The sequence below is a fragment of the Durio zibethinus genome, chromosome 24, assembly GCF_047325235.1.
Source record: "Durio zibethinus cultivar Kanyao isolate XHJ-2024 chromosome 24, ASM4732523v1, whole genome shotgun sequence".
Lineage (NCBI taxonomy): Eukaryota > Viridiplantae > Streptophyta > Magnoliopsida > Malvales > Malvaceae > Durio > Durio zibethinus.
In genome coordinates, this window is record NC_143185.1 from 21,310,223 (window position 1) to 21,334,444 (window position 24,222).

Sequence of the window (24,222 nt, forward strand, 5' to 3'; positions counted from 1 at the left end):
CAAGGTATTAAAATGACCTGCTGACACCGTAGTATGTTTGTCATCGAGTGTAAATATATATCTCTTTGACTGATATTCCTATGCCAAATTAAAATTTTACTATGTGGTTTTCTACTTGGCTACCTAGCTTTCAGAAAAGTTTATTGTTAGTGATGCGATGCAAATGTGTCCTTTTACTAGCTGATAGCTCTGTTGTCAATCATCCTTTTTCTTTTGTATTTTTTCCCTCATGAACAAGCCTGCTGTCGTTGACATTTTCACATCACAAGTTATTGTGAATAAATTAAGATATATATAAAAAAAAAGGAGTAGCCAAAATGATTAATAAAATAACCTGTCTTGGCATACAGCAACGAGGAAACAAGGGGGGGACAAAACAATGATATGAATATATTGCACTCGACAATTGTATTTCCTCCAAAAGAAATTTGTTGGTTGTTGTTTCCAATGCTTTGAAATTACAGATTCCAAGTAGATTGATATAAGCTTGCAGTAACATTGATGTTTGGTTATATGCACAAATCACAACAATCAGGCAGAGTATTTTCTCTTTCCCAAGTGCGCGATATGAACATTTATAGATCGTAAATGGCTATTGAGCAGCATCAAACAAAAGCTGCAGTCGAGAGTATTGCAGCCTTCTCAAACTTATTATAGTTCATATAGGAGTTGAAACCAGACGAAGACGGATAGGAGGTATACGCAGACGGCGAGGTTTTGGCATCCTTTCACCATCTCCCCACAGCGCATAAGCTTCCTCTCCATGCACTGCGTCATCCCCTACCTCAAGGTCCTCTTCATCCATCCTTAAACTAACAATGCGGCCTATAAATAGGCAAATGATGCTAGTAACAGCAACATTCCATGCAGTGATAAAAATTGCTCCTAGAATCTGATACCCCATTTGTCTGAGTCCACGGTGGAGCTCTCCCTTACTGTGGAGTAAGCCTGGACCATAACAGTCTAAACGATACATCATCTTGAGAAGCTTCGGTCTGGCAAAGAGACCAGAGAGGAGGCCCCCTAAAAGCCCCGCCACCGCATGTGTATGGAAGACACCTAATGTATCGTCCACGCTTTGGAAGAACGCGTATTTTCTGTGCAAAACCATCATTGTGTACCATGGAATTGATCCGGACATCATCCCCATTAGGACTGCCGCCCATGGATCCACAAGACCTGCCAATGCATGTATCATATGTCAATGCACTTAATGCTAGAAACATGATGTTCAATTTTCTCCTTTTTGGCTCCGCTATTTTATACATGGAGGGAAATTTTCCTCAGCAAATGATTATAAAACCTCTAGAAAGAAAGTTAAACATGCCTGGACAATGACTAATTTGAGCTGAATAAAGGCTAACCTGCACCAGGAGTGATGCAAACAAGACCTGTGATCATCCCCTGGACTGCACCGATAACTGAGCTTTTCTTGTATACAACCATGTCTAAAGCAAGCCAGACCAAGAGGCTAGTGGCAGTGCAGATATGGGTGTTTATTATGGCTAGAGATGTGATCAGGCCTGCGTTTAATGGAGATCCTCCATTGAAACCAGTCCATCCGATCCACAGAAATCCTGCACCTCCCAAAATTTGAATTATGTTGTTGGGTGGAAAGTGTTGCCTATCATGCGAATGTCTAGGTCCTACCTGCAATCATCCGCCACAATCACAAGTAAGCACAATGCATAGTTAACAAACATCAATGAAAATGTTTGCGATGGTATTTTGTATGTAGAAAAGATTCGAAATTTTCATCATCCAAATGAACAAAACCTAATTAATTTAGTTGTTTAGATCTTTCTGCATGGTATAATAATCAGAAAACAGTTTTAATCTTTTACATTTGGGGTTCAATTAGGTCGGCTTCTCTCCATCATCGTTTCTCTTGCTTTAAAAAAGTAAATGCGTTGAAGCCTGAATTGGGATAAACTGTGATACATATGTTCCATATTAATTAATTAACGACTTCCTTAAAGTTTTCTCAACCTTTTGGGACTTAACTAATAAGCTACAACTGGCTTGGTTTCCAGAACTTAGTTTAACAGTCGTGACAGAATTAGATGAGCATATCAATTACCCAATATGCAGCAGTAAAACCAGCCACCCCAGATGAAAGATGGATGACATAACCACCCGCATAATCAATAATTTTGTGATGAAGAAATCCTGTTCCCCATATAGTGAATGCCCCAACGCTATAAGATAACGTCAACCACAAAGGAACAAACATCATCCAAGCATAGAAGTTCATCCTCCCAAGCAATGATCCAGCGAGCAAAATCACAGTAATGGCAGCAAAAGCAAATTGGTAAAACACATAGTCAGCGTTTGGCAAATGAGTAGTAGTTTCCATTTGTCTTAGAAGAAACACGTTTTGCAGTGAGTTAACGGGCTTTCCCACCAGTGGGCCAAAATAGGTTCCAAAAGACATTTGATGGGCCCACAAAACCCAGCAAAGTAAAACCACGGCAAAGGAGTAGAGAGCCATGAAAGCTGAGTTGACAGCCCATTTCTTCTTGACCATACTCCCATAGAGGATAACTAGCCCTGGAACGCTTTGCAGGCCAACAAAGGTCGTTGCTGTTAGTTGCCATGAATTGTCTCCTTTGCTGAGCCATCCAGGTGATGCGGCATCTGGAGCAAGAGCTACCAGGAGGGAATGTGTCCGATTATAGACCTGCAGGCTCATAAAGAAAGAGTAGTGGTATAGAGAGGAAGAAAGATAGAATTTTCTTTTCTTTTTTATTTTTTTTGGAAATTTTGGACTACCATGATGGGTGTTTCAAGTATAAAGGGCAACCGTTTTTGGAGTTTTGTTTTAGGTGGACATAGGAATAATCCCCGTTATGCGCAGATGATACACTAACATTCTTCATTGTCTTTAGTAGCAGGCTATGAATATTCATTCGAGAAATAATTAATGAGAGTTAACTAATCGAAGGTGGGTTTTTGATTACGTGCCTGCTGATGATAGGATACTGATCAAAGGTCGCTGAAACAACTAGAAGAAGACATTGTTTGATGAAACCAATTAGTGCAGCTAGCATATTGAAAGCAACCGCGCACTGGTGTAGTATCTTCAACATCGGACAAAACGAATTCTTTTCTTTTCTTTGGCTTGTGACACAATAATAGCCAGGTTTGCACAAGCAAATTTGAATTTCGGATGCCTTATAAACGGTCGCTCGGACACATAATACACCAGTTTCTCACGTTTCTTCAAGAGTTTTTATTTAAAAGCTATAACACATCCGCCAAGAAGCATCCAACATCAAAAGCTTCAAGTTTCATAACAAAACAATCCCAGGGGAAATGGGATTAAATTATTCTCTTAATCACAACTAATTAAAAGATTTTATTAAGACTAGATCGCCTATATCTTCTCGTCTTTAATTCCCTCTCTAGGCCTTAACAAACATAGATGCCATTTATTTGTTTGATGGATGTATTGTTTTTTATGCCACCTACTCCCTGTCTCGTGTCTGCATGTTTTAGTGTTTCGGTTTCCATACATGACAAAAATCCATGGATTTTTCCTTTTCCTTGACAATTTTGTCTTGCTAGCAGCAATTTACTAGGCCTCTGGAGCGCTGTTGGACCATCTCATAGCTCTGATCAGACGGCGACCGTTCACGCACATCCGTAGGCCACGTTTTGGGCTTTAATTGCTTGCCAAAAACTTTGCCGCCATTTTGCTGAAAATGGCGGTTTTTTGGGTTTGGTAAAACTATAGGCTTTTCACTCAAAAAACAGTTTTTTTTTTTTTTCCTATTTGTGGAATGGAACCCAACCTCAGACTGGAATTAATAACATGGGGATGAAACTAATAAAAATATAGTAAGGTCGTGTTGATTTAATGATAATGTTGATATCCTACTAATTTTTTTGAAACCTAATCTACAAAACCTATATATATATATTATATATGAGCATCTATTTTCTGTAATTATAGAAAATGACCTAATCAAATTCACTTGTTTAATACTGTTTTCTTCCTCCGTATGGAAGATGGTTTTCTGTTATTTCTGTAATTATCTTTATCATTCATTAATTTATAGCCTAGTTTATCTGATCAGGCCATAATTTGTTAACAAAATTCTTACTGTTTTGTACCAATAATCCTCATTATTATTTTGTTTAATTAAATATTTCTAATTGTAAGAGATTAAAATTGTTGAAAAAGTTCTTGATTTGTAACCCCAGACAAACAAAATTAAATTAAAGTTCTGGGTTTTGGCTTAACTTGCTGGTTGAATGTTTTAATAAAAACTTCTCATGCATCTCTTCATCTTTGACAGTTCTATTTTTCTTTTTTTTGTTAGGATGGTAGTTATAATTAAACTAATATATAAATATAGCAGCAATCACGTTTGGTTGGAAAATTAATTAAAAGCAGAATTTACAAGTCTCTTCTCTGATCATAAGTCTAATTAATTCGTAAGTGATCAATTAAATTATCTTCCAACCAAATACAGATTGAACAACACTTGCAATTTCTAAAACTAGTCTGACTCGTTGCCTATTAATGTTGCGGTCTGTCGGTCCCACAGAGATTCCCTCATTAATCATGGTGGTCTTTCTGGTTGGTTAATGCAGAGAGTATCAGTATCACGATCATGGCATGGGCTACCTCTCCGTGTTGGGCCACCCTTTGAATTCTTGCTTCATCTCGCTTTAACAACGTACGACCACATGACATGCGCTCTCCTTAAAGGACAATTTCACTACCCCTTCTTATTATATTTTCTTACTTGGCTTAACCATTCGTGTTAAGAATTAATTAAGGATCTCACACAGGCATATTTCACCGCTACTTTATTCTGAATTTAATTCATGCTAAAATTGTTTGGGCTCCACTGTTCTAATAATTAGCATATTACGATTAATAAAATTAATTGCTTTAATTCCATCTCTCTCTCTCTCTCTCTATATATATATATATATTTTCCTACCAAATTACTATATTGGATTTTTTCATAAAAGGATACATATATGGAATCTTAAAGATGTATATATGAGTGCGATGAGATTATAACCTTTCAAATATAGAGAAAAATAAAGGAAAAATTGACTTTACCTATATTAGATGCATAACCATATGTTCCAAATTTAGCACAAGGTAATTTGAATAGCGACAGATCAGGTCAATCCTTTTAAAAACCTTTGCAGGTCCATGCAATGTTATTTTAGCTATTGAATTACTCAAATAAAAGCTTAGTTTTGGAAGAGGGTGTCTCGTGAAAAAAGGTCGATAAAATTTAAGGCTCGCTTCATGATTCAGAGAGCAATTAAGAAAGAGAGAAACATGGATTGGACTGAGGGAGGGAGGGAGAATAATGGATTTAAATGCACTGGCCAACTTTCTGCTTTGGTAGTAGCAGTTTTAAATGCTCGTGCTGACCCTCTTACTCTCTTAAATCCCCACCCAGACGTTCTTACCTCTCCTCACGACAACTTCCACTTCAAACTTCTCCTGTGTGTGTGTGTGTTTGTGTTTGCTCTTCTTCTACCCATCTGCCCTTTCTATATTCTTCAGTCTTCTATGTTTGATCCTCTAACGATTCATGATTCGTCAGTCTTCATTGCTTTTTGTTTCATTAGGGATCTTGCTGGGACAAACTGCACGTAAGGCACAGAAGAGACTCGCTTTTACGCTCTAAAACTACATGAAATAGTAACTGTGATATTGGCTTGGTTCACTCGGACATGAAACAAAACACTTTCTGAAGATTAAAGCATTTGTAGTTTTGGTCTGATTGAGCCGTGCCAATATCTTAGTGCTCTTTCATATCTCCAAGCTTAATTTCATCTGCGAAAGATCGAGCACAAAGGTTTGTTCTCGTCCATGAACTGATTTTCTAACGTTTGCCTTCGGTTTGTTGGTTTTATTTGAAGTTTGTAGTACTAATATTTATGCTCTTATTTCATGCATTGAGGATTTTTATACTGCCTATCAAATTAAGATCAAAATGAAACAGAAACAGAAACAGAATCAAATTATATCAGAAAAAAATGGGGAAAAAAAACAGGTGCGAAGCAGCTCCACCCGATCTTTGCAGCTGATTTGTGACTCGATCGATCGGGAGTATTAGTTTTTTAGTACTAGTATGCATTTTTTAAGTCACATCGTATCAAAACACGTGATTAATTAATGGTTGAGCAAAATATGATTTTTCTTTAATCGAGTAAGATTTAGTACTGTTATCATTCCAATGTTTACTGTGGTTGGTATGGGGTGGAGCTGGATGTCTCGTGATCGATGGTTCTAATTAAAATGGGTTACCGTTGTTAGTTTAGGAACTAGGAAGTCGTTGAAAGTCATGTCACCCATAATTTCAACCCTTCATAGCCTATGCCCTAAGAAAAGAGAGGAGGGTTGGGGGGGGGGGGGGGTACCCTACATCCTGTATTAACCTCGCGGGTGTCCATTGAACTACTGGTTCTATATGCAATAAACAAGGAAAAGATTTAGAGTTTTGTAATGCAGGTTCTGGAGCCTCTCCTGTCTCCGTTTCATTTCCTTCACGGTTCATTAATTCAGTATCATTGTTCATCTATCTTGACAGCCAGCTGGCTCAACTTTGATAGAAGAGATTGCAGTTGGTCGATTAAAGCATAGGGCTTAGCTCCCCCTACTTGCAGAGAAGTGTAGCAGAAACTACATTAAACTAGTAACATGTCCGCACGTTGCCTTTTTCTCTTATGTTTTATCCATGTATATAATATATGATCTTGTAGAAATTGTAACCACCATTTTTATAATTGACTTTGCACTACTTAATTACGCCTTTCTCTTAAAATTATGAATAATTGGTTAGATGGAATTAGATGGCCCAAATTTCCTTTGTATTTATTCATTTTAATTGAAATTTTCTTATTAAAAAATTTGAGACGAAAATTTTATTTTATTTCAAAGTCAAAACGTAATAATTTTTTTAGAACCAATATTAAGTTTAGAGATTGTATATAAAAAAGGATTATTAGCAATAGAATCAAACTTAAGGCTACAAGCAAAGTGTGCTCGATCGTTATCATGTCAACTAATGAGCCATGGCTCTTCAGTTTAATATTTAATTTCCGACATTGGTGAACAAATTCCCTGATCCAAACCGGCAGTACTTAAGGGACTTGAATCCATGGGTGAACTAAATGAATTCCTTGAGTTAAGTGGGTTTGTGATGGGCTGACTCGACGTCAAAGACAATTATTTTTATGCACCAGTTAGGGGAGTTGGCCCAGTTCCCATGTTGAACAGGATAGTTAAACCGCCTTCAACGGGCATCATTTGCCACCTCATGTCGTTGTACAGTTCTTATCTATCCACCTGGATTCCACCTAAGAATAAAGTCAAAAACAGAAATGACGAAGCTCTTGACCAGACCAGATCAGACCAGAACTGAGCAGCTGATGGTATATCACAAAGTGGGAAGGGTCAACTATCCTTGAATGTGTATTTCTATTTCTTCATCATTTTTATACTTCATCACTCATCCATTACCTTAATTCAAGAAATCAATGATTTATTGGTTAAAAAAAAGCACTTACTTGATAGGAAAGAAATAATCATATAGTATATGAATGCATGCATACGGGGAGTTTGTGTTTTGTGATTTATTCACTTTGTAAGCCTGATTTTATTAATTGCACTGTCTCTCAATCCTTACAATTTTTTTTTAAAAATAATTTAATATACTAACAAATAAGTTTTTTAATTTTATAAATAAAATTAAACATATATTCATTATTATAACAATATAATATGTGGGCATATGGCGAGCTGGTGGTCCCCGTGATGACGTGGAGACCTCCTGACTGAACATAGAATACATTCAGTACTCGTAGTGACACACATCAACACCACCGTATCTTTCTCTCTCTCTCTCTCTCTCTCTCTCTCTTTTAGAGCTTTTGTTTCGTCTCATCTCTCTCCTTTTCTTTATCCTCCCCAAATTTTATCAATTCGAGCAAATAATAAACTTTGTCCGTTTCTTTTTCATTTTGTTTTCTAATTTCTTTAATGAATCTTTGAGCCCTTGATTTCTCTGTGAATTAGTTTTGGATAGTGACAGTGGTTGTTGTAAGACTCCAATGCCGATTGAAGAGGATACCGAGAGCTGCGGGAGTAGAGCTGTGGACTCGATGGCCCATGTAAATCCTCGACATCATAGGCAAAAGCTGGACGTTTACAACGAGGTGCTTAAGCGTATCCAGGACTCTAATTACGAGGAAGCTAATCTTCCCGGTTTCGATGACCAGCTCTGGCTTCATTTCAATCGACTCCCTGCTCGGTATTAAGTCTAACCCTAGATTTCTGCTTTTGTTCGATTCTGTACCTTTTCTTTTTAAACTTTCTAAAATGATTGTTTGGTTGCTGATGATTGGACGGATAAGTTTCAGATCAGATTCATGAATCTTACAATTGGTGTAAGATTCATTGTTATCATCCCCCTTTAAAAAAATATCATTTTGTCGTTAACAAACAAGAAAAAAGTGTTCAAATCAAATCAACGAAGCAGTCGTGTCAAGTTGAAACTTTCTGTTTGTCTTTTCTCATCTTTTTCATTTTATCTTTCCACATTAGTCTAGTTAATGAAATTTGAAATTAATGGTGCCATTTCTTTTTTGAAAAGTTTATAACTTGAGCTTAATCTAAATTATGTGATGTTTTGAGATTTATGTTACTGCTGATAGATACGCATTAGATGTGAATGTGGAGCGGGCAGAAGATGTGCTAACACATAAAAGATTACTGCATTTGGCAGAAGACCCTGCTAATCGTCCTGTTTTTGAAGTTCGTATTGTGCAGGTATATGTCTCTGCATGTCTGCCAATCCTATTTGCAACTTCTCTTTGACTGTGGAATACTTCATTCGCATCATGAATTCTGAAGATTGAATGTAGCTTAGTTTTGACATGATTAGTATTGACTGATGTATGTCAAATTGCTATTTTTGTGTGATTCTGGTATCTTCTGTAGGTCTATTCTGTCTCCACCGCGCCTTCTATTGACTCTGTTCATTCTGATTCTTCTATGAAAGAAGATGCACAAAGTGTTTATCATTCAAATAGACAAGGGTAAGGCTTATTGTAGTTAAAGTTATATATGTATGAATTTTTTTGCCTCTTATTCCTTTTTCCTTCTATATCCAAACTTAACTGTGCTTTTCTCTTTTTTTTTTGGCATTCATGCTGTTCCTTTTCTGTCTGTCTTCAGCATCCACCCACCTCCGACTTTTGGTTCATCGCCTAATCTTGAAACTCTTGCACTTCAAGCAAGTAGATATCATGTTGAAGATGGAGACAGTGCTGTGAATTCAACATCACATCTTTCCCGGTAAGGATTTTGATGAGTTTATCACTATCCCTCCTTAGTATTATCATGCAAAGTGGCTTTCTCCTTTCTTATCTGGTTATTATGTGGCTCAGGAGGCCATGAGCTTAACCAATATCTATTTTGCTTTCTTGTTTCATTTAAACAAAGTCTAATCATTTGCTTCTTGGTAATAGCTGCACAACTTAATTTGACATAAATATTATTTTGCAATTTGGATTCTTGTAGGCCTATGCACGAGATCACCTTTTCAACAGTTGACAGGCCTAAACTCCTTAGTCAGGTAGTTGAATACTTTCTCTTCAGTTGTTTTGTTGAATATTTCAGATAGCTATCTTTTTGTTTCTTAACCTGAAAAATGTTGTAATCCTGTCTTGGTATTTTAAATCGCTGAATTTTACATAAAAGAAAAGATAAATTTTTAACACTTCATTTGGCATTTGCATTTGACTATGTTCTTGTTGTGGGAATATCCCATCTGGAATGTTTTGTTTGAACTTTCTGTTGCAATAAATGGTAGATTTTGATGATTATTTTTGCAGTTGACTTCTTTACTTGCGGAGATTGGGTTGAACATTCAAGAAGCTCATGCCTTTTCCACTGTTGATGGGTATTCTTTGGATGTTTTTGTTGTTGACGGTTGGCCATTTGAGGTATGCTTTTATATTCTTCGTACTAATAATTGGATCAAATTCTTATTGCTAAGCTGGAAAACAATTATTCACTCATTAATCTATTAGGAAATCGAGGAGCTCAAAAATGCATTGGAGAATGAAATTTTAAAGTCTAAGGTACCTTTTCCTCCATGTTACTTACATTCCTCTACTTTTATTGTGCTGCTAATGAATTCCTTTACTTTTATTGTGCTGCTAATGAATGACATTATATATATCTTTTGCTGCTGAATCAAGCCTTATGAGCTGAATATTGCTGGTAATCTGCCTTTATGTTGGCAGAAAAATGAATTTTTTTTTTTTAATATTTGTTTCTGTATTTGTGAGCCAATAGTTTGATTGAAAGTATTAATGCTTAATATTTGATGATGCAAGAAACTAAAGAATATCCAATTGATGCTTTTACTTGTACTCTTCATAATTGAAGAGGTTAAGTGCTAAATATAACTTATCTGAAGGTGAAAAGGTTAATTTTGGTTTTCACTTTTCAGCTACAAGGTTCTTAGCTTTTTAGCAATATCCTCCTAACAAAGGCATACCAACTGCTTTTCAGTAGATCAACCTACTTTATTAATTGTAAAATCATAGTGGTAATCATGTTTATTATGGCTGCAGGAGCAATCATATTCAAGGAAGAGTTCAATATCTGCTATGACTGAGCATATCAAAGAAGGAATCATTTCCTTGCCCGATTGTGTTGAAATTCCTACAGATGGAACTGATGTATGGGAAATTGATACCAGGCAGCTCAAAATTGAAAACAAGATTGCATCTGGGTCATATGGTGATCTGTAAGTTTTGTCATTTTCATGTCTGCTTCCTTCACTTTTTGTTTTGGTAGAGTACGAATTCTAACCCATCATCAAATTTAACATTTTCAGATACAGAGGCACATATTGTAGTCAAGAGGTGGCTATTAAAGTCCTCAAGCCTGAGCAGGTTACAGGAGAAATGTTGAGGGAGTTTTCTCAGGAAGTTTATATTATGAGGTTTGTTGGAATACTAATATATGCTAATTCTTGTGAAGGGAACCTGCCACATCTCCGATAAGAAGATGGATCTTTTAATTTGTAGCATAAAAATGACTACTTAAAGCTTGGCCAAATTTTAATTGCTGGACACGCTGATGTTCAGTGTTATAATAGACACGTGAATAGAACTGAAGTTATGATTAGGGAAGAAGGAAATCATCATCTTGAAGTCTCCTATGAGTCGTAGGAGCTATTTTTAAAATTCAAGTTCTTTACAAGAGACTTTATCTTGAGTTCTTGATATTTTTCTAGGAGAGTTAATTGATTTATCAACCTTCCATTGTTATATCCAGGGATTTTGAGGCGATGTTTGGCTTCCTGGAGGTTATAGTCTTCCTTTCATAGTTCCTCTTGTAAGATGAGATCATTCAAAAGTCATGTTTATTTCCATGACTATCCAATTTATTGGGCACAATTTTGCTTTCTTGAATGTTTCCCTCCATTCTTCACATGCCTTTCCAAGCGCATATTCTCCATCCCTTCTCTTTGTACCCCTCTATAGCTAGTCTGAATTTTCAAATGAATAAATACCGGAAAAATTGGGTGTTCGGTACTAAAAAGACCCAAAGGGGATAACTGTTTTTGCTGTTTTGTTCTTAAAAGTTGGACAGTTTAACACTAAAAGGAGGTTGGGATGTTTCAGAGAGACAAAGCTCTGAAATAGGCCATTTTTAGCTTGCAATCTGCTTAATATCTATTTTCCGTGCACATTGCCATTTACTCTACTTTTAGTTTGATTGGGAGTTCTAATGAAGTCTGAATTCCAGCATATTCCTAATAGCCTCCTGTAGAACTCAAAATGATGCCATTTGTCAGTCTATATATATGTTGGGTGTGAATTACCTGAAAACTGTGGCAGGGTTCATCCAGCTATCTCATGGTTTAGCACATATTATAGTTGAATTTAAGAATTTCCCAAGTTACTGAACGTATTAATGTGCTAATCATAGAGTTGGTTACTGGGAGGGTGAGATTGATTGGTACTTTTCTTCAAGGCTGACGCACATGCAGTGGAATATCAACCTTTTTTTTTTTCCTGTTTGCAGGAAAATTCGGCATAAGAATGTTGTTCAATTGATAGGTGCATGTACAAGAGCTCCAAACCTGTGCATCGTGACTGGTATAATCTAATGAATTTTTCCAGCTATGATTTACTATGATCTATAACTTCTTTAATGCATAAACTTTTGAAACTTGTTCTTCAACAATAGTGCTGTTAAGTGTTGATGTTTTTGATCCTTACCAGATAAAATCTATAATTATGTTGCTAGAAGGGAACAATTGTGGCTTTGGAGTGCAAATTGAGAGAATGACACAAAACCTACCATTACGAATTTAGTGTCTGTGAATTCCCATCTTTATACCAAAATTTAAAATTTTGAATGCGTATGCCTTTTCATCCCTTTTAATTCTTTGATGATAAACTCTGTAACTTAATTAAAAAAACAGAAACATTTCATTTCATTTCATTTTACTGATAGTTTTTGACAGTGACATTTGTTCTTTATCAGAGTTCATGGCCAGAGGTAGCATATATGACTATCTGCATAAGCAAAGGGGTGTTTTTAAGTTGCCATCTCTACTTAAAGTAGCGATTGACGTTTCCAAGGGAATGAACTATTTGCATCAAAATAACATCATCCACAGGGACCTGAAAACTGCCAATCTTCTGATGGATGAAAATCAAGTAAGATGGTTTTGTTAATCAAGTCAAAGTAAGATGATTTTTTTTCCCAATATGAATTTTGACTTACAAAACTAATTCTCTTTTCAGCTAGTTTTTTGTCTTCTTTATCCTATAAAATTTTCACTTTATTGCTCAAAACCACACCTGATCTTGTTGTGATGTACTTCTTTATTGACTTATCATTTTTGAGTTTATTATTTGGGCTTATTTATGCATCTTAGTTATGGGCTTAGAAGATAGAGATTTGATTTTACATTGGAATTGGAAATGCATCTGTGTTTTCGAATTATAGTATGCTGTAAATAGCAGAATAGATTTACTTCTGATATTTGTTCTAAAATTGTCGGTCCTTCCTTGCCAGGTTGTTAAAGTTGCTGACTTTGGAGTTGCTAGGGTGCAATCTCAATCAGGAGTAATGACAGCTGAAACTGGAACATACCGCTGGATGGCTCCTGAGGTATGCGTTTTTCTTGGATATCATATTTTCTCCCGTATATTCTTTACATGATTGTAATATTTTTTTTGGCCAATCAACATGATAGTAATTAACTACTTAGATAACCTTACATTATACTTTTCTTATTTATGTTGCTTCATGATCATCAAAACATGTGATTATGGTGCTCAAGCTCTCTAATTTCCATGTCAACGCTAAAGAATCATTTGTAATGTTAACCCATGATATATAATGGAATTCCACTTTATTACTCTTTGTTTTGTCATTTGATCCACCTTGTACCTTACACTTATACTTTAATTGACCCTACCATGCGTAGATAAAGGGTTATAATATTTCTTTTACCAATATTTAATTAATGTAGGTGATTGAGCACAAACCATATGATCACAAGGCAGATGTTTTTAGCTTTGGAATAGCACTCTGGGAACTACTAACAGGAGAAGTAAGACTCACTGTTTTAAGAGGATGAAATTTGGTTTTGAGTGTGCATACTTGTCTGTGGCAAACTTTCTCTCATCTACAAGTATGGTAGTTTGAGATTATATGTCTTTATGACTGATTTATTCTTACATTCAAAATGTCAGCTCCCATATGCTCTCTTAACTCCATTACAAGCAGCGGTTGGTGTGGTGCAAAAGGTACTTGAATTTCTGTAAAAATATGAAACAATGAATTTATTTTTCATTGCTAATGAGGATATTTTGTTTATAACGATCTTTTCAGAGTCTACGCCCTGCAATCCCAAAGAATACTCACCCAAGACTAGGAGAACTGCTTGAGAGATGCTGGCAGCAGGACCCAACTCAACGACCTAACTTCTCTGAAATCATTGATATCCTTCAACAAATAGCTAAAGAGGTACGTGTTCATAGGACTTGATGTTTGTCATCCCATTAAACAATTCTAAGCATGGTACTTTTGTAACAGGTTGCAGATGAGGAAAATGGCCGCAAGAGCAAGTCATCTGGCGGTTTTTTCTCAGCTATGATAAGGGGAAACCATTGAACCCAAGAGAAAAGAGGCTCTGAACTACATGTATTATTGTCTGACTACTTGGCGTATCTTATCATATGCTTTTTGCATTGTATAGAATTATGCATGATGAGCTATTCAGTACAGCGGTCTGGGTGAAGAGAGCGATTCACTTTTTAGCACTCTTTTAAGTTACAGTTGCTGTGTGTGTGTTTGTGTTTCCAATTTTTCTTTCTTCTGTTATGTAAAACACTAATACTTGCCCTTTCAAATTTTCTTTTCGCAATCTGTATCATGCGGGTCATCTGAAAACTGCTGTAAGAACTTCGTATGGGCTTGTTATATAAAGAGCGAGAAGTGGATGATTGGTGAAAAAAACGCTCACCCGCTCGTCTCTGCTTTTTCCTATTGTCTGCAGTTTGCTTTGGTCAACCATTTTATGTTGTAGTGATTAGATAAAGAATCTTGCCCCCGACAAAGGAGCGAAATCTTAGGCGGGAAAGGCAAAGCAAAATAAATAAATAACATGTAAAGGACAAGGATTAGATACAATCTGAGGAATCAGTTGTAAAAATGTAGAATATTTTGAGATATTGTGCTAATTCATCATTATCACATTCCCTCTTCGAACTCCTTAATCAAGACTAGGCATGGTTCTTGCAATTTTGAAATGAGAAGAGTGCAGGAATTATTGCTTGCTAAAAGGTCATGACTTCAAAAAGATAGCAAATGCTCGATGGTTACGTGGAAAATGATGCCTCATGGTCACGGCGAATCACTGGTGGTCGCTAAACCTGCCAAGGAGTTACCGGACACGAACACTGACCTGTAACCGGACAAGTGCATGCATAACATTGCAGTGCTTTTTGTGTTTGTTTTCTTACATACGCCCCTCGGGCCACTCCTTGCAGCTTAACTAGGCTTCTCAATGCTTTATATGCTCGTCTTGCCCGTTAAATTGAAATTGTTATCATTTCCATTTTCAATTATCGAAACCAGAAAAATATATGGTATTAGTTTAATTTAGCTCTGAGGAGAAAATCTTTGAAAACGAAATTGGATTAGGATGGATGTAATTACAAGATGACCCCTGAAAATTGATTGGATTTTAATTGCCGCAACGTCTTCTCTGGTTAATCGTGTTCTTTGAAATGATGACATTGATGAAGCTGAGATGTTGTTGTGGAAGTCCCCAGCTTCTCTAGTCATAGACTGGTCACCCAGATTCCCGCTGTGGAGAATGGTTATATCTCTTTGAGATGATTTGGTGAACTTCTTTCGGACTGTGCTTAACCAGTTTCTAGCAGTGCCCATCTTTGCAACCTTTCTTGCTTGAGCTATAAGTTTCCAATCTGATTTAATGTCCTCATCTTCTCTAGCTATTTGTTTGTTTTCCTAATTAAACAAAAGAAAGTAAAACCTGGCACAGGGCCACAAATAACTCCAACAGTGACATTGATAGGAAGAGATCGTAAGGTTCAAAACAATCTATTAGACGTGAACGTGCTTGCCTTGGCAGTCATTATCGGTCCTTATGGTAATGGATTAGCAGTGATTTTTCTATCAAATAGAAAAGACGAGATTTTTATGTACAAAGTTTACAAGTTCCACTCCTCTATTATTTGTTTGTTTCCTTTTTCCATACAGAAGATCAGGAATTACTTCCTCCAGGTATCCAGGTTCACATACATCTGGTAAATGCCATATATTTACTGCTATGTGGTTATCCTTGCATTTTTCCTCACTTAACATTTATAATTTGTCTCCAATTTATTTATTGTATCAGCAGCTCATTCTCCGCAGTTAGCCTGCAGAATCATCATTCTATTGGAAGCCGATTCTGAGTCCAGGCCGCATACCCTCCAGCAATGTCCGTAACGGCTGTAAACCCCTGAAAAAGAGTTAATGATGAAGTTGTAATTAGCTTTTATAAATCTTGAACATGTAGATTAGCCAATAAGGAGGAGTAAGATTAATTTGTTGAGGGTAGCCAAGTCTGAAACCAAGTTCAATAATTCAAAGATTAAGGCTTAACTCAAAGATCAGCCTATATGTGCAAAGATTCAATATTTAGTTCCTAAAAGTGATGCTGATATCCAACCAAACCAATATGTTTATTTTCTATTTCAATAGACATAAATTATGGCTGATTTAGAGCCAAATTAGATAGATTAAGGATGATAAATGATGTACTTACAGCAGCTAAAAGATCAGTGGCTGCCATTAGAGACCTTTTCCCAAGTTGACAGCCCTGCATAACCAGGTAATTTTAACATTGCAAGAGGACCATAGAAAAAGAGGACGGGGAGGGGGTGTTCTGAAAGAAAAAGGTTTCGGTTCGTTTAGAAATCAGATATTAGGAATAGGAACCCACAACAATAATTTCATCATATTTTCCAAAGTGTGATGATACTTCCGCCAGAAAATTGGGGTTCCTTGTCATTCCTGCAGGCAGAAACAAAACTTTTAGAATAAACAAATGGCTAGAGCCATTTGAAATTGCTAATTCAGCTGCAGGAAAAGACAACTACATCCTGTCATGCATGCCACCGCATTAGGCAAGCAAGTGCCTATCGAATGGCAAGCAACCTTAAGTTAGAAGTAAAGCCACTATTTTGTGACGGTAGACATCAGTCGATGTCCCCATTTTGCTAGAAAGAAGGTAACTTGAGAGATAAATTAGCTGAAAAAGAAGAGTAGGTAGTAACCTGATCCAACTTTGTACATGTAAGGGATGTTTATAGCCCCAGGTGCATGCCCTGCAATGAACTCTTCGGGTGTCCTACACAAATTGCAACAATCATAAAGAAAGTAAAGAAAAGTAGAACAGAACTCTTTCTTTAACATTTCAAAATTTTGCTTCTTCAAGCCCTTGCTTTCTAACAATTGGATTTTTTACTGTCAATCAAACCAGAAAAAAAAAAAAAAACCTGACATCCAAATATCGATGCCCAGCTTGATGAAGCTCATGTGCTACTCTTACTGGAACAGAAGTTGGAACTCCTGTTGCCCGCACATTTCCTCTCAGAACTGCCATTTGGCTTCAGATTTAGAACCAAAAAGTATTCAAGTAATTGCCAAAATAGTAAGCATAGAAATGAGAACTTAATGTCATAATACTAAATAAAATAGTTTCTCTGGGTGTCCGTACCAGAAGCTCAATTTTTTGCCCACAACAGATATTTGACATCTCCGGCGATTTACAGTTAATGAAAACAGGCCCCTGAGAAAGAAAAAAAATTGTATAAGAAGTGAAGAACTTCTAAGAAGAAAAAAGAACGTAAAAAAAGAAAGTACAGAATTGGGAAGTAACCTGTGATCGAGATTTTGAGGTGGACAAAGAGCTGAAGGAGGGGAAGAGGCAGTGAAGCAAGAAGAAAAAAGCGATGTTGCTTCCATAGTTGTTGGTATTGTTGAAACTTTTTCCAAGAGTTTTTCTCAAGATGTTCCTGTACAAGAGAGAGATTGATTATGTATAGTAGTGATGGTCATGGCGGTTAAAGGTTTTTATTTAATGGAGTTTGTCGTGAAAGAGGAGCATCAACACCACGAAAGCTGAAGCGGTTATTAATCAGTTGAAAGGAATGAGATAAATACAAAGGAATCAGAAATGTCAGACGGACAATTGCATGGATAAGTTTGAAACTTTTGAAACTGCCAGAGGTGGGGACGTAAGATTGATCATATCTGCACATTTCTCAACGTCTGGCGTCGTCCTTGTACACGTGGAACATCAACCAATTGCCCCAAAATCCAAAATCGATTCTCATACGCCCACACCAAAGCAATCCTGGCCAAGGTCAATGGGTCATGCCCAGGGCAAGGGCCCTATCAGAATCCACTCCCAAAACTAATCCGAGCCTCCCTCTCCTTCACACTTGCCCAAAAAAACGAAGTCAAATTATTATTAATTTTTCTTTCCTTTTCCTTTTGTAAATTTTGTCAGGTTTCAGCTAAATTATCGGTACCGAGTGTTTCGTGTGAATATTTCTGAGGTGAATCATCTTACGTATGGATATATGTACGGGCGTATTGGGTCGGTCAATGGCTTTGGAACATTAATTTTTCTGGCGGCTCAAATATTTAATTTCAGCAAGCCCAATATTATATTCTCATGAAAGGCCTAATCTAATTTGTAGGTGAGCAATTTAGTTGGCCCAATTTGGAATATGAGCTTTAGGGTTAAGGACTTAAAGCCCATAAGCTATTATAAACTCCTGTCAATAAAAGATGGGCTGTACATGGATTTTATGAGGGTGTGATCTACCGCAACAAGTTTCAAATTAAATCATCCAACGACAGCTAAGTTGAAACTCCTTTTTAACTTCTTAAGTTTATCTGCAATCTTCTCTGAGGTGGCTTTTTTTGTTAGTTGGAGTTTGGGTTTTTGCCAATTTCTAACCTGCCGTCACTTCCCTCAAAAAACATAAGCAAGACAGAGGAAAAGAAAATTTTTCCGTGGAAAAACAGAAAGAAAAAATAAGCATTTTGTTGGAACAAGTGGTGTCCTTTAGTGATTTGATTTTGAACTTTTGTTGTTCTTGGGGGGCTTTGTTTTATGACGATGATCGTAGCTATGTGCCGCACCTTTCGCGATCGAGCTCTCGACCGATGCTTCCACTGCTTCCCTTGTCTCTCCGATCCTGGTACTTTTTTTCTGTTTTTTTCCGACAAAAGAAAAGAAAAAAAAAGGGTGCTTTTTACTATGTTTTTGTTTTTCAAAATTCAGTTGAAGTGCGGATAATAAGTTAATTACTTTCCATTTTGTCCGTTTTACTTTGTAAGCGTGGTTTTTTTTTTTTTTTTTTTTTTCACAATTAATTTTCCTCATTTGCTTTGGCTTTTAACCCTTTTTTTATAATTAATTTGGTTTTATTAATGGTGGGTTCTTAGCCTGGAGATCATCGTTGGGTTTGAAAGTGGCGTTAGTGATGCTGCATCTGATATACGCTGGCATTCTCTTCCTGTTCGATAGTGATTTGATTGAGAAAACGAAAAAAGAACCATGGTGTGTGACAATGCAATTGTTTTTATTTTCAATAAAAATTTAAAGTTCATGAAATGATTGATTTGGCCTCAAGTTTATGCTTGTATTGCATATTAACGTCTATGAGGAATACTAGGCTGTGTATTGCAAAATAATATATAAATATATAAAGCAACTAGACACATCTTGTTCTTAGCAGATGTCTCAATTCCTTCTTGCTAAAGTCATTTGGTTTAGCGTTTTCTTTTGAAGCTTTTTGTGTATAATTGCTACATAACTGCAAACTTGAATATAATTCTTTCCCATTTTCTCAGGTACACTTCTTTATATTTGTTGTTGTTTTTTGCCACATTGGTCCAATACTTTATTACTTCTGGTTCTTCTCCCGGGTAAATATCAGCATGCTTTCACTCTCAATATCAATGTTTTGAACTGTATAATATATTAGTACATTTTCCCTCTAATGTGTTTGTTTTGTTTAGTTATGTCCTTGATGCAATGAGGGCTGTTAATGAGACAAATGTGATGTATAAGAAATCATCAACGGCCTCAAAGTAAGTATTTTTCTTTTCTTTTTGTTCCTTCTCTATTCTTTATATCTTCCATCCTTTAGAAGTTATAGCTGAATTATTCTGGATATAATGATCTAAGAGAAATAAAAGTGGATTTATACTTGGAATCTTACTATTTATCATGTTGTTATAATGTTTAAGCAAAGACAGCCTGCTTCAAGCAAAAATGGAAGCTTGATTGTCACCATAGAAGGGAGTCAAACAGGTAGAAATTTTCAAGGAAGTAATCCCGCATCTTGGACAAAGTTGGTGATGGACATGTATCCACCTGGAACGTCCATTAGGTGTGTAAAACTTTATTAACTTTGTGAATAATCTCTTTCAATAACCTTTTCAAAGAATTTGTTTATGGATCTGGATAGGTGCCAAGTGCCAACTAAGTTAAGCAATCATGGTACTCTCTGTCGTGCCTTGCTTGTTGTTCTTGCCTCTTACTTCCTTATCCTTGTTGCTTTTATAAATCCAACACAAGTGTGGATTTAAGATTTTAACCTCTTTGTCTCACTAGTTTTACTTTTATGTTGCTAAGCATGTCTGCTAAACAAATTACATATGAGTCTTGGTGTTTTGTTTGTTTTAACCCCAGCAGGTTGAGTTTAATCTGGTTTTTGTCATGCAAACAATCAAGCAAAAGTAGAGGGAAGTTATGGGAAGTTTATTGAAAATTATAAAACTAATTGCTTTCTTTTGGATTTTGCAGGGCTTTCAGTTGCTTCTATTGTAATGTTGAGCAGGTAAAAATATCTCATGTTTATGGTCCTTCATGTGATACAACTTATTTTCCGTGAATCAAGATCTCTTGGTGACCTCTGTTTGTGCTGTTATACTTACCTGGATGGTGGATGTTTATTCTTGGCTTTGTTTAATGTCTAGTATTAAAAAAATGCATGTATGAATATTTGTGGCTTTCTCAGTGAGCATGAAGACTATTTAGTCAGAAACGATGTTAACCAGAGTCATTATTGTAGCTTTTGAGTGGATGTTTATTGCAAAATTGATTCTGATTATCCAGCTATCTTTTTGGTTGTTACTTTTATGTGCTCTTAGTACCTTACATGCCATGCGATTGTTACTTATATTTCTTCTTGTATAATTGCAGCCTCCACGAGCAAAGCATTGTCATGATTGTGATAAATGTGTTCTTCAGTTTGATCATCATTGTGTATGGCTTGGAACATGCATTGGCCAGGGCAATCATTGCAAATTTTGGTGAGTTTACGTTATATTTGATATGTTCTTTATGACTTTACCTATAATTTGTGCCCTTATGTAAGTTTCTATGGTATAATGTTTATTATCTAATGAGAAGGGTGTTGGAACTGTGTAAAAAAAAACTCGTCATAAACTGATTAAAAATATTGAGGATTTTTCCCATTTTGCATTATTAACTGAATTGGTTTTATACTGTTTACATACCACATCCAACTTTTGTTCATTCCAGGAGTGACATATATGATTTTTCATGCATGCTAATATTCTTTCACCTACACTAATAATTTCATATATTTGAAATATGTTTTCCTAATTTGGAACTGATTTGTATTCTCCTGTTACAATTTGTAAATTTAGGTGGTACATTTGTGAAGAGACAGCATTGTGCCTCTGGACTGGCATCTTGTACATTACATACCTGAAGGCCAACATATCAAGGGCTTGGTATGTTATCATATCACAGTACCTTTTTCTTTCTAACATGTTATCTGAAAGTTGACCTAGAAAAATATTGTTGATAGGTGGAAGGATGCTATCATGATTCTGCTATTGATTGCCATGGCAATTTCCATAATATTTCTACTTCTTCTTCTACTTTTTCACAGGTAACTTTGGTAAATTTTACTTGTTTCAGCATCGAATTTCAGATTTTGAAGATTAGTTTCATGTTGTCCACCATGAGCACTGTTCTAATACAGGAACCTTTATTTTGCATGCAGCTATCTTGTTCTAACAAATCAGACTACATATGAACTTGTTAGACGCAGGCGTATCCCATATCTAAGGTTAGTGGGTGCTTTTATTCTCTTCATACTGTTTTGCATCATGCAAATTGTGCAATTGATTCGTCTTGAAGGTACAACACCATGTCATTATGTATATCAGTGGAATTGTTAACTTCAGATCAAAAGACTACCATGATTTGATTTTGATATAATACATTTCATTAGTTACCTGTTGGTATGAAGTGAGAGTAAAGCATTAATGAGAGAAAATCAGGAGCGTAAATCTGTGCTATGAAGCCAACAGTCATGTGATCAGTTGGTAGAGTACTGAACTCTTAGTTCTGGTAAGCTGGGTTCAAATTTTGATAATCTCAAATACCAAATATATGTGCTATGAATCTCAGCTCACGACCTTTTAGTCTGCACAGATTGACTGTTTTTGTAATTGATTGACTGTGTGTTGACAGCTTACTTATATTTTATATACAGGGGGATTCCTGAGCGAGTTTATCCTTTTAGTAAAGGAGTTTGCAGCAATTTATACGACTTCTGTTGTGTATGCAGCATATACCATTTGGAATCTTTGCCCTCAGCCCAAGAACTTGAAGAAAAGTCAAGGCCCTACACTTGCTTAGATGTTTTAACCTGTCGTTGCTGCTGATGTTGTAGGGCAATGTATCATTTACGATAATACGATTTTTTACCTAAAAAATTTTAATGTGAGATTGTGTAGAGGCACTGATGTGCAGCCAAATTGTTGGAGTTACTAGATATGGTTCGCTGAAGGTCAAGATGCTGGTGAGGTTTAGATTTGTACTGGTGATTAGTTGTGATTCTTTTGTTTTTCTGTATTGAAGAATTGGAAATTTGTTAACCAGATTTAAATTGTCTCCTGTATGCATTTGGCTCAGCGTAATCGAAGAGAAGATGCCCTATCTATCTTAAAGCTTCAAGCATCATATAACTGCCATTCGGATCTGAGCATCTCAAGGCATTCTTTGAAATTTTCAAAGCCCGTTGTTTAGATGTAGAAATTAAGCTCGGACGGTTAGGTACATTTCTGTCACACAGCATGTGCTCTCTCTGAGGGAGAAGTTCGTCAGAAAGTGAAAACCCTTTTTTCTGCTTGCTCATCTATATATAAATCTTTTTTAGGCTTATGTTCATTCTTGAGGATTAATCAAATAAGCTCCGTTTAAAACCAGTTTCAATCATAACAGGAATCCCAGCTGCAACTCCCATATCCAAGGTCCCGAGGCCCCAGTTGAGCCACCACATTCCACCATACTCTCGTGGCTTATTAATCTTAGCCCACATGCAGGATGGATGGGCCAATGTGACGGGCAGTGCTAGTTACGCCTCCAGCCAGACCCGATACACTTCCAGAGAATGGAACGACGGCCGCCATGAAGAAAGAGAAAATTTCGAATGTTGTCCGGAACACTGCTCGGAGCCAACGGTGGCAAGGCTTTTTCTTTGTGCTGTTTAGAAGCAGAAGCTCCATGTCATCAAAAGTTGGCATTACATAGATTCGAAATGAGAACGAGTTTATTATTATTTTCTAATCCCTTCGTACGAGTATAGAATAAACTTCAAAACTCCAAATACCAGACATCAAATGTTTTTGTTACTTTTGGACATACTGTTATGATACCAACGTGGAATAATCTTTGTTCTTCCGAAGCTTTTCTAATTACTTAACTGAATCTCTAAAGATAAGATTGTGACCTCTAAAAGCAGAAGCAACGATCCCAAGCGCATTAAATACGCCACTGATCCTTTCAATCTCTGTGTTTAAAATTGTCAGAAAAAAAACTAATAATGCACAAAACTACTAGTCAAGAAAAACTGAAAAAGATAACAATGGCGGCAAAATTTAAAAGATATTAAAATTCCTAAATCAACTCCAACATAATTAATTACTTGGTCAACAGGTTTTCCCCTGAATTATTTTCCTAACAGGAGAAGGATTTGCATCATCTCTGTTCTATAGAAACCCTTTCTCAGGTTCTACCATCGTTTGTTTTTCTTTTCAACAAGTTTCTCTGAGATTCAAGAGGTTGGAGAGAGAGCTGCGTTTTTTTTTTTTTTTTTTTCTCACGAAACAAAGGTTTATACATTTGAACCCCAAACAGAAAAGTTCGTTTCCTTGTGCTTGCCTACTTGAATAATGGATTACAAGCCCTTTACTGCTTCTGGTTTATTCTCTCCAGACAAAGACAGGCCAGAAGAAGAAAACAGAGTTTGTGAAGAGAGCAATATTTCATTGGAATTGTCTCTTTCACTGATTATTCCTCCACTGCTGCAACTGCAACTGCAACTGATAAGGGGAAAAAAGTAATTTATTACGAGGGAAATTTTGAAGTCGGTGAGAGTAATTATATCAATGATAAATATCAAAGGAAAGAGCAAAAGATGATGAACTTTATAGAGAAGAAAAGCGAGGCTGTTTCATTGGAACCGAGCAATGTTTCATTAGAATTGTCTCTTTTTTAGAATACGCGGATAAAAAATAATATATATATATATATATATATCGAAATTTAAATTAAAATTTTTGAGATATTT

At 36.2% G+C, this 24,222-nt stretch overlaps 4 protein-coding genes across 10 annotated transcripts; 2 read left to right on the forward strand and 2 right to left on the reverse strand.

The window, feature by feature from the left end:
- Positions 1–229: 229 nt before the first annotated feature.
- LOC111317270 (ammonium transporter 2 member 3-like) lies at positions 230–3,684 on the reverse strand. Its single transcript, XM_022919725.2, has 3 exons — positions 2,081–3,684; positions 1,365–1,650; positions 230–1,179 (listed from the first exon to the last, which is right to left on the reverse strand). The coding sequence occupies exons 1-3, from the start codon at positions 2,690–2,692 to the stop codon at positions 659–661; spliced, it is 1,419 nt and encodes a 472-aa protein (XP_022775460.1). The 5' UTR covers positions 2,693–3,684; the 3' UTR covers positions 230–658.
- A 4,167-nt stretch (positions 3,685–7,851) lies between these two features.
- Positions 7,852–14,575, forward strand: LOC111317271 (serine/threonine-protein kinase STY8-like). Of its 2 annotated transcripts, XM_022919726.2 has the most exons (16): positions 7,852–8,291; positions 8,695–8,809; positions 8,981–9,078; positions 9,218–9,337; positions 9,563–9,617; positions 9,877–9,987; positions 10,075–10,125; positions 10,624–10,799; positions 10,890–10,997; positions 12,086–12,159; positions 12,551–12,726; positions 13,088–13,183; positions 13,548–13,628; positions 13,771–13,824; positions 13,910–14,044; positions 14,114–14,575. In XM_022919726.2, exons 1-16 carry the CDS (start codon positions 8,092–8,094, stop codon positions 14,189–14,191), a joined length of 1,728 nt encoding a protein of 575 aa, XP_022775461.1. In that variant the 5' UTR covers positions 7,852–8,091; the 3' UTR covers positions 14,192–14,575. The 2 variants fall into 2 exon arrangements, with proteins under 2 accessions (XP_022775461.1, XP_022775462.1); XM_022919727.2 differs by lacking the exon at positions 13,548–13,628.
- Positions 14,576–15,755: 1,180 nt separating this feature from the next.
- Positions 15,756–17,700, reverse strand: LOC111317274 (thiosulfate sulfurtransferase 16, chloroplastic-like). Its single transcript, XM_022919734.2, has 7 exons — positions 17,472–17,700; positions 17,310–17,381; positions 17,089–17,199; positions 16,867–16,940; positions 16,533–16,603; positions 16,356–16,409; positions 15,756–16,049 (listed from the first exon to the last, which is right to left on the reverse strand). Exons 1-7 carry the CDS (start codon positions 17,555–17,557, stop codon positions 15,978–15,980), a joined length of 540 nt encoding a protein of 179 aa, XP_022775469.2. The 5' UTR covers positions 17,558–17,700; the 3' UTR covers positions 15,756–15,977.
- Positions 17,701–18,410: 710 nt separating this feature from the next.
- LOC111317273 (protein S-acyltransferase 10-like) lies at positions 18,411–23,337 on the forward strand. 6 transcript variants are annotated; one of them, XR_016333397.1, is made up of 13 exons: positions 18,411–18,804; positions 19,052–19,166; positions 19,460–19,534; positions 19,628–19,699; positions 19,864–20,001; positions 20,418–20,451; positions 20,817–20,926; positions 21,287–21,373; positions 21,451–21,534; positions 21,649–21,714; positions 22,144–22,452; positions 22,566–22,706; positions 22,875–23,337. XR_016333397.1 is itself a non-coding variant. In XM_022919728.2 (11 exons), exons 1-11 carry the CDS (start codon positions 18,717–18,719, stop codon positions 22,313–22,315), a joined length of 1,041 nt encoding a protein of 346 aa, XP_022775463.2. In that variant the 5' UTR covers positions 18,411–18,716; the 3' UTR covers positions 22,316–22,531. The 6 variants fall into 6 exon arrangements, 2 of the variants coding, with proteins under 2 accessions (XP_022775463.2, XP_022775464.2); XR_016333399.1 differs by having other exon boundaries at positions 18,511–18,804; positions 22,219–22,452; XR_016333400.1 differs by lacking the exon at positions 19,864–20,001.
- The last annotated feature ends 885 nt before the right edge of the window (positions 23,338–24,222 follow it).